We start from the raw sequence: 13,633 nt of genomic DNA, 5'->3' as shown, positions 1-13,633 counted from the left end.
AGTCATCTGGTACGCACACGTTACAGAACTAAGAGGACCAGTTAACTGATATAGACAGGGTTTCTGTAGAGGAACACAACAATTCTGATGAATTAGAACAGGCCATTTTTCCAAAAGGACAACTGGCAAAAGTTGGTACAAAAGTGACATACTTGCCTGAAGGGTCTAGTCAATGGAAGGATGCAACTGTTATTAGTAGAGCAAGGAAGGCCACTGGAAAATATAAACATTGGTTGAATGTACAGCATTCAGGGGAAGAATTTAAGGCAATGGATTGGGAACACGAAGTTCAGAAATGGAGGGCACAGAAACGCAGTGCCAGTTCTGATAGTACATTGGATAGTGAACAGGTCTGCAGGAAAAGGTTGAGAACTATTAAAAGGACATCCCACAGCAGAAGGGAAAGATCAAGCAGTAGCAGTACAGAACGAGATACCAGGCGGGAGAGGGGACGTAGTTTATCAAGATCTCAGAACATGAGTAAGACTACGAATACTAATAGGAGTAGAAGCCTACATGCACGTGAGATTTTGCTGGCTTCCAATAAATTAGATAAGAAGGTTATCAAAGATGCTAAACAGCAAGAACTGCATAGTTGGAGTGAATTTGGGATATATACACAAAAGTACCGGATAGGGGACAAAGAGCTCTATCCCACAGATGGATTTGCACAGAAAAGGTTCTTCTGGGTGGAACTTATAAATAAAGGTCAGGCTCTGCCATTCGGAGGACAACTGCCAAGGACATCATGACAGCAGAGTCAGCAGGCTGCCTCCAATGGCGCAACCAATGAGGGAGGGTTAGGGGGGTGGGGTGCAGGGGTGGGCGCCAAGATGCAGCACCTGCAAATGTAAGTTTAAGACACCTTGAGCATCACAGGGGATTCTGGCAGTTGGCATTTCTGTTCATCATTGTAAACGTTTTTTACAGTGTGAATGTGAAAACAAAAACATGCTAGGTTTGTTTTTCTTACTTTGATATGGGATAAAGATCAATTTAGATTCAATGGTATGAGTATGCTTAATGATTGTCATCGGTATAGGCAGAGCAGGGGCTTGAAATGAATTCCATAGGCTGTGAATGGACTTTGGGATCTGCCACTGGCTCATCACAAGTGTCTGGTAAGGAGGCTATGCCCTTGGCATGAAGTAGATTTGATATTTTGACAACTTAGCTCAAGGTGCGCAATATCACAGCCTCCCTGATTGTTCCTCACATCTGCCTCCACGTCCTCTCCCTGTGCCTCCCGAGACTCCCCAGATCCATCAGTATAATCATCTTTCGCAGCAACGAGAGCTGCCTCATTATCCTCAGCCTCCAGGGGTTTTGCCAGAGCCAGGTTGTGCAGAGCAATGATTATAAGTGACACACACTCTGGAGGATAAGGCAGGTATCTGAACCTCATCTTCAGCAGCCTAATGGTTCTCGCTACCACTGCCCTTGGGGAGGCATGTCTCCTGCTATACCTCTCCTCCGCCTCTTCTTGCATGCTGGTGTGGGGACCTGAACCACCTGTTCAAGGGTTTGCCCTTGTCATCCAGGAGCCATCCATCCAAACAAGCAGAAGCAACAAACAGCCTTGGCCCCTGTGAGTGTTGCAGGATTCACGACCTGGGCCTTGTGGTCGTAGATGATCTGCATGTTGAGTGGAACCCCTTTTCACTCAGGAAGGGTCCTGGTTCACTCACTGGCATTTTGATGGCCACGTGAGTCTGGCTGTTCAGGAAGGAATGTCAAGACCCTTCTGAAGAGGGTGTCAGTAATGAGGTCCATGTAACTGTGCGCAGCAGATTGTAACACACCTCACAGATCCTCAACTGACCCCTGGGAAGAACCAGTGGCAGAGAGGCTGAAGACCACTGTGACCTTCAGAGGCACAGGAGTATCATTTTTGATGCCGAAATCGTGGCGGGCGGCGGTTTCGCGCGAAATCACAATTCTCCGGTGCCTTGACAGCGGCGTCAATGCGTTCCGCATGTACAGTAAACGCCGTTAGCATATCATCAGCGGACCTGACCCGGTATTCTCCAGGGCCTCCGTGATTCTCCACCTCCACTGGGGCGAATTCCCGATGGCGATGTTCACTTGTGCTTTTAAAAATTGTGAAACAGGCGCCATGGCTGCTGAGGGAGAGAGAGGGGGTACGGAAATTGTCCAACATCATCATAGTTTGCTGAAAGCCATGCCACGGACTGGGGGGGCTTCTGCCAGGCTCGGGGGGAGTAGCAGGTGGGTGGCCAGGAGGTGAGCTGTGGGGTCGGGTTGGCTGGGCACGAAGCACCATTGTTGCAGCTGGCAAGGCAGCCATGTAGCTGAGCACTTTACTAACAGCCCACTGTGAACCTAGGGCCACAGGTCATATGGATGTCCCCCCAGGGCACCCCTCTAGGTGTCCTCTGGTCGCAGCCGACTCATTAGTGGATGAGTGCACTCCAGCGCAACCAGTGCCATTTCATTGGCTGGGATGGTGTGTGTGGGGAGTGAAGTGTGTGTATGCGGCTGCAGCTTGTCAGCCTCCCGAGTGTCAATCACGGACCCGGCGAATCCGACACCACTTCTCATTGGAATCAATTGTGTTCCACGCGGCGCCAGTGCTAACCCCTCCAAGGTCGCTGAATTGGTCCAGGTTCGTCACCAGTTTTGCTGTCCTGGAAGTCCACCAACCCTGCCCCGGTGTCAACACTTAGTCCCAGGAACGGAGAATCCTGCCGTATAAATTTAACAGCACTAAGCTGTCACCTAAACTGACCGTGACCATGCTCCAGAGGCCTTTTAATGTACCCTTGGATGAGAAATTAATGGAAACGTGTTTACCCGTAAATCGCTGTCAATAGAATCTTTAGTGGCCTTAATTGGCCCATTAACTGTCGGCGGACATGGTTCCGCCTCCCGCAAGGGCTGCCCGCTTTAATATTACACGCATGAAGGATAAAGCCAGGATGCACACCCAACACCTTCTCGCCACTTTCATGTGAGTTCAGGTTGGGTCGGGTGCCTGTTTGAATTACATCAAATTCTGGTCATAGACTTGACACGCAATTCAGGATGTTGTCCCTGTCATAAGTGTGTCGTATCAGCCAAATCTGAACTTTGACAGTTTCTGTCCTTCAAACTTAACTCTGCCCCTGCTGGCCAAGATCTTTTGGAAATCTATGTCAAAGCACAGCAAACTTTACATGGCAGTGTCCCTTAAATTGGAGTCCATCTTTTCACAGCTAGTGGACCACTACAGCAATTGTATGGTTTTGTAAAAAAAAGGATATGTTTCTTATCCATTTCCTATTTTGATGAGAACCTGTTTTCCTGGAGATGGTAAGTAACATTTTGGGCCGAGTAAGCCTTTATTACAAAATATGAATCATATGCGAACCTTGGTGGCTCGCTGGCACAATGGTTAGCACTACTGCCTCACAGTGCCAGGGACTCTGGTTCAATTCTGGCCTTGGGTGACTATCTGCATGGAGTTTGCATGTTCTCCCCGTGTCTGCGTGGGTTTCCTCCGGGTGCTTCAGTTTCCTCCCACAGTCCAAAGATCTGCAGCTTAGGTGGATTGGTCATGCTAAATTGTCCCTTAGTGTCCAAAAGGTTAGCTGAGGTTATGGGGATAGGGTAGGGGACGTGTACCAAGGTAGGGTGCTCCTTCGGAGGATTGGTGCAGACTCAATGAGCCGAATGGCCTCCTTCTGCACTGTAGGGATTCTATAATTCGGATCTATATAATCTACATTTGAACTTATTTCCTGCTCCCATTTAATGGATAATATAAATTATGCAGGCAAGTTGGTAACTGGGCAAAGGATGACCTTTGTAACAATCATACTTTGGTTGTATTTTGCAATTTTTAAATAAATTTCGAGTACCCAATTATTTTTTTTTCCAATAAAGAGGCAATTTAGCATGGCCAATCCACCTAACCTGCACATCTTTGGGTTGTGGGGGTGAGACCCATGCGGACACGAGGAAAATGTACAAACTCCACAGGGCCGGGATTCGAACCCGGGTCCTCAGCACCATGGGCAGCAGTGCTAACCACTGTGCCACATGCCACCCTCTTGTAATTTTATTTTTTGATGGGCAAGTGCTTAAGGGTCTGGGAGTAAATTGGTCAATGCCGATCATCACTTTACGAGGATTTTTCAGGTGTAACAACAAAGCTTAGCTCCAGGCTGCAATTTTCTAATTGAAAAGAAAGTTCAATTTTAGCATGGTTTCATTCAACCGTATAATTAAATTCAGCCTCGGGTCTGGATTTATTTTCATTTGTACTTATGAGCAACATCTTCTGTAAGATACAATTCAGCGTGAATATGCTTACAGCTTTAAAGTCCAATGGGTATTTCTTTGGCAGGTAATTTGCAAATAACCAATGACACCATAGGCTGAATAAAGACCCATATCAACACCTGTGAAAGGAGCACAACATTAGTTTTCCTCATGCCTGGTCACACCGTGAATCTCAGCTGCTGCGAGACTGATCGCTCCGGAACCGTGGCTCTCTGTCAGCCAGCATGTTCTTTAGCCTGAGATGGTCCCTGGTATCAATCTGCGTTGGGGCAGTGTATGTCATTGGATGCGATTCAGCAACCCACAAAAACAGTCTCAGCAACAGTAAGTTACATGTTGCACTCCTCTGGGTAAAAATTAACAGCGGTCGGGCAAAATATTCAAATTGTTCATCGCAATTTTCTTCCACAAGACAGGATACTGAAAAATGGCACTCTGGAGGAGCGATTTACTGATACAAAAGAAGCGATACCACAGAATGTTACTGGCACCTTGCCACTGGTTAAAGGCTTTGTAGCTACAGCAATTGCTGTGATTTGTTTTGGCAGCAATTTTGTTCCAGTGAAGAAAATTGATACAGGAGATGGTGAGTTTCCTTCCAATAAATTATTTTAGGTACTGATCGTTCGCAGATACCACATTGTTTGCTAAGTAAATCTCGGTTGCAATATACTTGTCATCACTTGAACATTCACATTGTGTTTATTTTTAATGAGCACTTTAACATTTTTTTGGAACAGATGTAATTGACTTCACATCATTGATCAACTCAGTGCATACCTTTTTTTCACGGAGACTTCGTTAAAATGTCACCTCTGTTGTTTTTCATTAAGAAGTCTTACAACACAAGGTTAAAGTCCAACAGGTTTGTTTCGATATCACTCGCTTTTGGAGCGCTGCTCCTTCCTCAGGTGAATGAAGAGGTATGTTCCAGAAACATATATATAGACAAATTCAAAGATGCCAGACAATGCTTGGAATGTGAGCATTAGCAGGTGATTAAATCTTTACAGATCCCCAGTCGGGGAACACTTCAGCAGTCAAGGGCATTCAGCCTCTGATCTCCGGGTAAGCGTTCTCCAAGGCGGCCTTCAGGACGCGCGACAACGCAGAATCGCTGAGCAGAAACTTATAGCCAAGTTCCGCACACATGAGTGCGGCCTCAACCGGGACCTGGGATTCATGTCGCATTACATTCATCCCCCACCATCTGGCCTGCAAAATCCTACCAACTGTCCTGGCTTGACACAATTCACACCTCTTTAACCTGGGGTTACCCCATCTCAAGATCTGTGAAGATTTAATCACCTGCAAATGCTCGCATTTCCAAGCATTGTCTGGCATCTTTGAATCTGTCTATATATATGTTTCTGGAACGTACTTCTTCATTCACCTGAGGAAGGAGCAGCGCTCCGAAAGCTAGTGACATCGAAACAAACCTGTTGGACTTTAACCTGGTGCTGGAAGACTTCTTACTGTGCTCACCCCAGTCCAATGCCAGTATCTCCACATCGTTGTTTCTCATAGATAACATGCAGGATGTTTTCCCATTGTTCAGCCTGCTCTACTGATAGCTGAAAGGCATGCTTACTGAGGATTGTCACCCTGGACTGTCATCCAGGTTGACCATTCTGGATGTCACACGCCAGGCAATAAGTGACAGTTAGCTTCTAAATTGATTGTTGTCCACGTGTATTGCACTAATCTTTGTACATCCAACATATTTAAGGGCCCCAGGAACAACTAAAGCAAGTGAGACCACTCTGTATTCATTTTTGCCTGGATTTGGCTAACTCTTATCTCCTGGATGGGCCCTCTGCATTTCGAGACCATGTGCCATGTACCCTGTTGGGTGTACACAGTGCTCCTTCTTCCGAAGTGGCAATAGTGGAGCCCAGATGTAGCACATGTGCCGTGGATCTCTGCACAGGTAACAATAAAACTTCAAGCAAGAGGTGTGTAAAATATTTCAGGAGTGCAAGTCAAGGTAATGAATTCCACAAGCTTTGTTCCTTCTTCCAATGTGTTCCGTACATTGGGCCGATTTTAAATACCGCCCCTGTGGCATATTTGTTGACAAGGTGGGCATTTGATCAGGCAGGAGGTTGCAAGGTGGGGATGCAGCTGCCTTCCTACCTCTGCCTGTGCCTGTGGGTGGCTTTGCTGCCCACTGCCAATTCAACCAGTGCAGGGCGGGACAGTCATCATGTGGAATCCTGAAAGTTACCTGGCATCAGCAGTGGGTGAGGAGGGGTGTGTGCAGGGACTGCCAAGAACCACTCCTTGTTCTTGCTGCCAACCCCCTCCTGTGCCTCTCTCACTCTCACTCACCTGCTTCCTCAGATCCTGGGCCTCTTGTGGGTTCATTGGTGGCAGCTACTGTTCCCACTTGCTCTGCCTGTAATGGACAGCTGCCAGCCTCTGAATGGCAGGCAGCCCCACGGGGAAGGGCTTGTTTTGTAGCCCTGAGGTCCTTAAGCCCTAGGAAGGTCTGCTGCTCGCCACATAGAGACCCCCATCACCTGCATTAAATACCACACAATGTATTTGCTCAGGGACATCAAGGTTCTGTCCTAGTACCACTACTCTCTTCTGGTAAATGATCACAAAAAAGATATTAGAACAAGAGAGAATGGCTTGAATTTATATAACACCTTTTGCGACCACAGGCCATTAAAAAGGTGCTTTGCAGCCAAAGAAATGCTTTTGAAGTGTGGCCGCTGATGTAATGTCGGAAGCATGAGAGCCAGTGCACTTAGCGTCTCCGAAACAGCAATGAAATGCTAACCATATAATCTGTTTTTTTACATTGGTTGAAGAATAAACATTGGCCAGGACTCTGGAGAGAGTTCCCCAGTGAAATATCCACCTTCTATGTCTACCATATAGGGCAGAAGCGACATTGGTTTTACATCTCATCCTAAGGCCTCACAACTGTGGGCGGCAGAATAGCACAATGGTTAGCACTGTTGCTTCACAGCTCCAGGGTCCCAAGTTCGATTCCTGGCTTGGGTCACTGTCTGAGCGGAATCTGCACGTTCTCCCAGTGTCTGCGTGGGTTTCCTCCAGGTGCTCCGGTTTCCTCCCACAAGTCCCTTAAAGACATGCTGTTAGGTAATTTGGACATTCTGATTTCCCCCTCAGTGTACCTGAACAGGTGCCGGAATGAGGCGACGAGGGGCTTTTCACAGTAACTTCATTGCAGTGTAAATGTAAGCCTACATGTGGCAATAATGATTATTATTAATTGCTAAATGTAGATACTAGTGTGTGAACATTTAACACATATTTGTATGAAAATGTCTTTGCCTGCTTTTAACAAAGATGTTAGACCTCTTTAAAATAACAATCGTTATCACACATGAGCATGTTTTTTTTACTCACTCATGGGATGTGGGTATTGTTTGCAAGGCTAGCATTTATTGCCCACCCCTAATTGCACTTGAGAGGTTTGTGGTGAGTCACCTTCTTGAACCTCTGCAGTTTATGTGGTGGTTACTCTCACAGCGCTGTAAAGAGGGGAGTTCCAGGATTTTCAGCCAGTGATGACAAAGGAACAGTGATTAGAGTTGAAAGTCAAGATGGTGAGTGACTTGGAAAGGAACTTGTTTGCAGGTGGTGGTGTTCCCAAGCACCATATTCTTCTGGATGGTAGAGATAGTGTGTTATGTATCTGGGAATACGTTCTGCTGATTATGCGTCACGCGATGTCTAATGACATCAGCAGAGTGTTTGCGCGGGCTTTGGACAGATCATCATCTTGATTGTAGGAGCGGGGGCGGCACGGTGGCACAGTGGTACTGGTTAGCACTGCTGCCTCACGGTGCCGAGGACCCGGTTCGATCCCGGCCCCGAGGACCCGGTTCGATCCCGGCCCCGTGTCACTCTCCGTGTGGAGTTTGTACATTCTCCCCATGTTTGCAATGGTTACACCCCCACAACCCAAAGATGTGCAGGTTAGATGGATTGGCAATGCTAAATTGGCCCTTAATTGGAAAAAAATGAATTGGGTATGAACAACACATCCTAATTCTTGTGTTTTACAAGAATCCAGAGTGTGGGCACCCCTATACCTTTTCTCTTTGCGGCAAACAAAGAAGTCTAACAGAAGAGAAAACTTGCGATGAGGATTGAGGCCGAAAATCGCTGGAAAGGAGATTTCATCGACTAACTGTGGGGTGGCATCGGGAGCAAAGGAAGATTCTCGAGAACGGACTCTCACACACAGACATCATGTGAAGCACTGTGGCCAATGCAGACAGTTTAAACACATTTTGACCCTAACCGTGAGTAAGAAGACCAAAGGTCGAGGAAGACTTGCTTGCGTTGAAGTGAGTGGCGTCTTTGATGCACGACACTTCTCCACTCAGTTGGCTGTAAAACATTTATGCTGATACAGAATCTAGTTCACCCTGAAAGATTTTGGTCCCACCGCAGTAGTCCGGAAGAAGGTGAAAACATTTTACAGTTTCTTTAGCATCTTTACGAAGATTAGCTGGATATTGTGAATTTGGTACAACACTTGATGACACACTTTGAGACAGGCTGGATTGTGGACTCTGCAGTGGAGCTATTCAGAGGAAGCTGTTTACTATAAGTGATTTAACTCTAAAAGCTGCTGTGGAAGTTGCCACATCTATGGAGCTGACTATGAAAGAAACTTCACAGATAGGAGCTGAAACGAAGATTCACAAATTGGATACCTCAAGGAACAAGGCTGCAAAGGTGCAACCATGTCACAAATACATACAAGAACTGTGGCAGAAGGCCCACGTTGCCAAGGTATGTTCAACTAAGGAAACTTCTTCTACACTCAGAAGGTGCAAGAAGAACAACACAGTTAAACAATCTAGTCGTAATGAAGCTCAAGATCACTCAAAAGGCAACACAACTGAGCTACTGCAAGGGCTGAAACTAGGTGTTTTGTCAATGCAGGACGATCAACAATGTTTTGGGGCATAAACAAAACTTGAAGGTCTTGATATTAAAATGGAGGTGGATACGGGCCCAGCAGTATCGCTAATACCTGAGAACAGGAACACTTGGAGAATTTGGAAGCTACCCTGAAGTTGTTGCATAGCCACAATCTGAGAGTTCGAAAGGAAAGGTGCGAATTTTTCAAGTCATCCATAAATTACCTTGGTCATATTATCGCCAAAGATGGTTTACACTTGGAACCAAAGAAAATGTCAGCAATCTTAGAAGCACCACATCCTCAAAATGTGACACAATGTTTCTTCTAAAAAAAATTTATTCGAATTTTTCCATTTTACAATAAATGTTACACCAAAACTCATTCACAAAACCAACATAATAAAAAAACAACAACTGTGCACTCTTCATCCACCCAGAGAAGAAGGAAAACAGAAAACAAGAAGAAACAAACCCACCCCACCCCCACAGTCCCCCTTTCCCTAGCAACTGATTGTGACTAATTCCTTAAAGTAGGTAAAAAATGGCTGCCATCTCCAGTAGAACCCCTCAACCGGCCTCCTAACGGTGTACTTGACTTTCTCCAGGTAAAGAACTCCAACTAGCCTCGAGGCAATCAACGAGGCAAAGGCAAGGACATCTACCTTCAGTCCCATCTGCAACATTGGCATGTCCGACACCCCCAAAAATAACCACCAGAGGGCAAAGCTCCAGATCGATATTCAGAATCACTGACATGGTGCTAAAGAAGGAGACCCAAAAGCACACCAGTGTGGGACAAGACCAGAACATGTGTGTGTGGTTGGCTGGCTCCGCAGAACACTGGTCAAACCTATCTTCTACCTCCGGACAGAAACCACTCAACTTAGCTTTGATCAGGTGTGCCCTATGCACCACCTTCAACTGGAATAGACCTAGCTGCGCACATGAAGACGTGGAGTTCCTCCTATGCAGTGCCTCACTCCACACCTCCTCATCCACTATAGGTCCCGAATCTCTCTCTCACTTCACCTTCACCTCATCCGCAGAGTCCGAATCCTCAGATAGAATTCGCCCGTAAATACCGGATGTGCTACCCTCCTCCAACCCTGCCAGCGAAAGGTTCCTTTCCATCAGAGACATCAGCCGAGGCGCGGAGAATGTTGGGAAGGCCACTCGTACAAAATTCTTTATCTGGAGGGTACCTGAACAAGTTTGACCCCACAAGCTCAAACTTCGTTGACAATTCCTCCAAGGTGGCAAACCGTCCCTCTACAAACAAATCCCCAAATCTCTCAAGCCCCTTCCCTTCCTACATCCCGAACGTGGCAACCAGTCTCGATGGCTCAAGTAAGTGATTAGCACAAATATTAGTCAATTTTGACTCGGATCCAAGCCTAAAGTAATGCCTGAGTTGTCTCCATATTATTGGAGAGGACACGACCACCGGGTTCGAGGAGTTCGGAGCCAGAGAAAACGGAAGTGAGGCTGTCACCAATGCACCCAGTCTAGACCCCCCAATCAACCTCACCTCCACCTGTCCCCATGTGGAATCCGGGTCACTGCACCACCACAGCACCTTCTCAGCATTGGCTGCCCAATAATATTAAAGCAAATTTGGCAATGTTATGCCCCCCAATTGACTATCCATTTGAAGAACTACCCGACGGATCTTTGGGTCTGGCCCACCCAAATAAAGGATGAGATCAACCTATTAATCCCCACAAAGAAAGATTTATGGAGAAAGACAGGGAGACGTTGAAACAAAAACAAAAACCGTGGAAGAATATTCATTTTAACAGACTGGATTCTGCCTGCTAGGGACAGGGGAAGATTGCCCCATTTTTGTAAATTGGACTTAGCCTTGTCCACCAGACTTGCAAAGTTCAATTTATGAAGCCGGTCCCAAACATGGGCCACCCAAAGACCCAGATACCTGAAGTTAGAGCTGGCCAAGCGAAAAAGCAATACTCCCAAGCTAGATCCCCTCTCTGGGGGGTTAACTAGAAAACACTTGCTCTTTTCTAGATTCAACTTGTACCCTGAAAATGAACCAAAGCTCCTCAGTAGCTCCATTATATTACCCAGGTACCAGGTCCATAACATGGAGCAATAGATCATCAGCATATAGGGACATCGTGGGCGGGATTCACTGATCCTGAGGCTAAGTGTTGATGCCTTCGTAAACGCTTTATGACGGCATCAACAGGCCCCCAGGATCAGCGATCCTGTGCTGCACAGGAGGCCAGCACAGCACTGGAGTGACTCGCGCAGCTCCAGCTGCCGATACTGGCGTCAAACGGGTGCCGTGGGTCTGCGCATGCGCATTACGACCGGCGCGAACCCGCGCATGCGCACTAGTTGCCTTCTCCGCGCCGGCCCTGACGCAACATGGCGGAAAGCTACAGGGGCCCGACGTGGAGTAAAATAGGCCCCACCAGGAGAAGCCGGCCCGCTGATCGGTAGGGCCAATCACTGGCCAGGCCATGGTGGTGGCCCCCCCCCCAGGGTCGGATCCCCCCACCGCCCCACCAGGCTGCCCCCCACAGAATGAATGGCGAGGTCCAGCCGGGTAGAACCACATGTGAACGGCACCGGCGGGACTCGGCCTATCTTGGCAGCCACTCGGCCCAATGCGCGCGGAGAATCGCCGGGGGAGCTGCGTAGAGTGGCAATGGCGCCGATTTGCCTGTCACCGGAGAATCGTCGGAGTGGCGTCGCGTGAATCATGCCCCCTCCCGCCGATTCTCCGACTCAATCGGGGGTCAGAGAATCCCACCCTCAATGTTCAGGGAGACAGGGCTCCAGCCTCAACACCAGCACCTTAGCCAGTATCTTAACGTCAATATTCAATAGCGAGATAGGCCGGTATGACCCACACTCCATGGAGTCCTTATCCTTCTTCAACAGAAGTGAAATAGAGGCCTGCGAGAGTGTAGCAGGCAGGGACCCTCTGGACAAGAATCATTAAACATATCTGCCAGCAATGGGATCAACCCATCAGCAAACATCTTATCGGTCTATCAGGCGCAGGAGCTTTATCCGATTGCATCCTCCCAATATCTATCAAAATCTCCTCAGGGCCTAACGGGGTCTCAAACTCTTCTTGTCTCTCATCCCCCACCACTGGGTGAAACTCCAACCCATCTAAAAAAGCCAACATGTCCATCCCCTCACCGAGGGCTCCGACCTATAATGATTCTTGTAAAAAGCCTCAAACGCAGCGTTAACTTTATCTCGGCCGGAAACCAAGCTACCACAAGAACCTGAATAATCTCACGGGAAGCTGCCTGCCGCCTCACAAGATGAGCTAACAGATGATTGGCTTTCTCCTCATAGTGGTAAAAGATCCCTCCCAAACACCGCCACCTTCACAGCTGAGGCTCGATGCAAAGCCTTTGAGTCGGTTGCAGAATTTCCATCCGCAGCCTTCTTAATTGTTGTCTTGATCGTTATATTTCTGCGATAGGCCACTTCTACTTTGTCATGGAATTTGTCCACCAAAAAAAACCTGGGGCAAAAAGGGGCAAAAAACAAGTACCCTGGCGGAAGTTCCTTGTGCACGACCTCCTCCTACTTGCCGCCACCGAATGTCAAAATGTGACACAACAAATGTCGCTTTTAGGTTTGATCAATTATTATGGTAAATTCATGCCAAATTGAGCACACGATTGAAGCTTTGCACACTTTGCTGTGTGTCAGGCAGGCATGGCACTGGGTCAGAAGAATGAGCATTAAGTGAAGTGAAGGAAGTTTTATTGAAGTCAGAGCTGTTGCCTCATTATAATTCCAAGCTGAAGTAGCAACCTTCTTGCGATGCCTCACCCTATGGGGTTGATGCAGCCGTCTCGCACATTGTGCCTTCAGGATAGGAATGAGCGATAACTTTTGCTTCACACACTTTTACTAGCGTGGAAATGAATTCCTCTCAGCTAGAAAAAGAATCCTTGAGCATCACTCTCTGTGTAAGAAGATTGCACCATTATCTTTATGGGTGTCTTTTTACCCCTTTGATGGATTATTGACCCTTGACTAGAATCTTTGGACTGTATAAAGGTGCACCTTTTTTGGCAGTTAGTTGATTGCAAAAGATGGTCATTGGTATTGTCGGTACATAAGCTATCCAATATCACAAGTCAGTGCAGAATGCTAATTCTGATGCTTTACCACGATTTCCGTTGCAAGTCAAGCATGACGCAAGAGAACATTTTGTCAATATTTTGTATTTCTCGCACGTGGATGGTGTACCTGTAACTTCATCTCAAGTTCAAAGGTATATAAGAGCCGATCCAGTGATGGGGAAAAGGTGATGGATTTGGCCCAAAAAGGAACACTGTCAGATGTTCATTGGAAAAATCCAGGCCTCAAGCCCTACATCACATGGAGACTTGAGTTGATGGTACAGAATGGAATTCTATTATGGGTAAAACATGTGATT

The 13,633-nt window shown here is 47.0% G+C and overlaps 1 protein-coding gene across 8 annotated transcripts in view; it reads left to right on the top strand.

Annotated features, from left to right (window-relative positions):
- LOC140408705 (transmembrane protein 144-like) overlaps positions 1 to 13,633 on the top strand; it is a 164,526-nt gene that overhangs the window by 53,919 nt on the left and 96,974 nt on the right. For 7 of the 8 annotated variants that reach the window (XM_072496287.1, XM_072496286.1, XM_072496292.1 and 4 more), the window contains 2 exons: positions 4,349 to 4,608; positions 4,697 to 4,870. In XM_072496287.1, coding sequence (XP_072352388.1) covers positions 4,509 to 4,608; positions 4,697 to 4,870 — 274 coding nt within the window. In that variant the 5' untranslated portion in view covers positions 4,349 to 4,508. Of the gene's footprint in view, positions 1 to 4,348; positions 4,609 to 4,696; positions 4,871 to 13,633 lie in introns of those variants that run through there. The other variant, XM_072496289.1, reaches the window with a different exon arrangement.

This window comes from Scyliorhinus torazame, chromosome 3, assembly GCF_047496885.1.
Source record: "Scyliorhinus torazame isolate Kashiwa2021f chromosome 3, sScyTor2.1, whole genome shotgun sequence".
In the NCBI taxonomy this organism is placed as follows: Eukaryota; Metazoa; Chordata; class Chondrichthyes; order Carcharhiniformes; family Scyliorhinidae; genus Scyliorhinus; species Scyliorhinus torazame.
The sequence above is the reverse complement of the archived record's forward strand: the minus strand, read 5'-3'. Positions and strand labels throughout refer to the sequence as shown.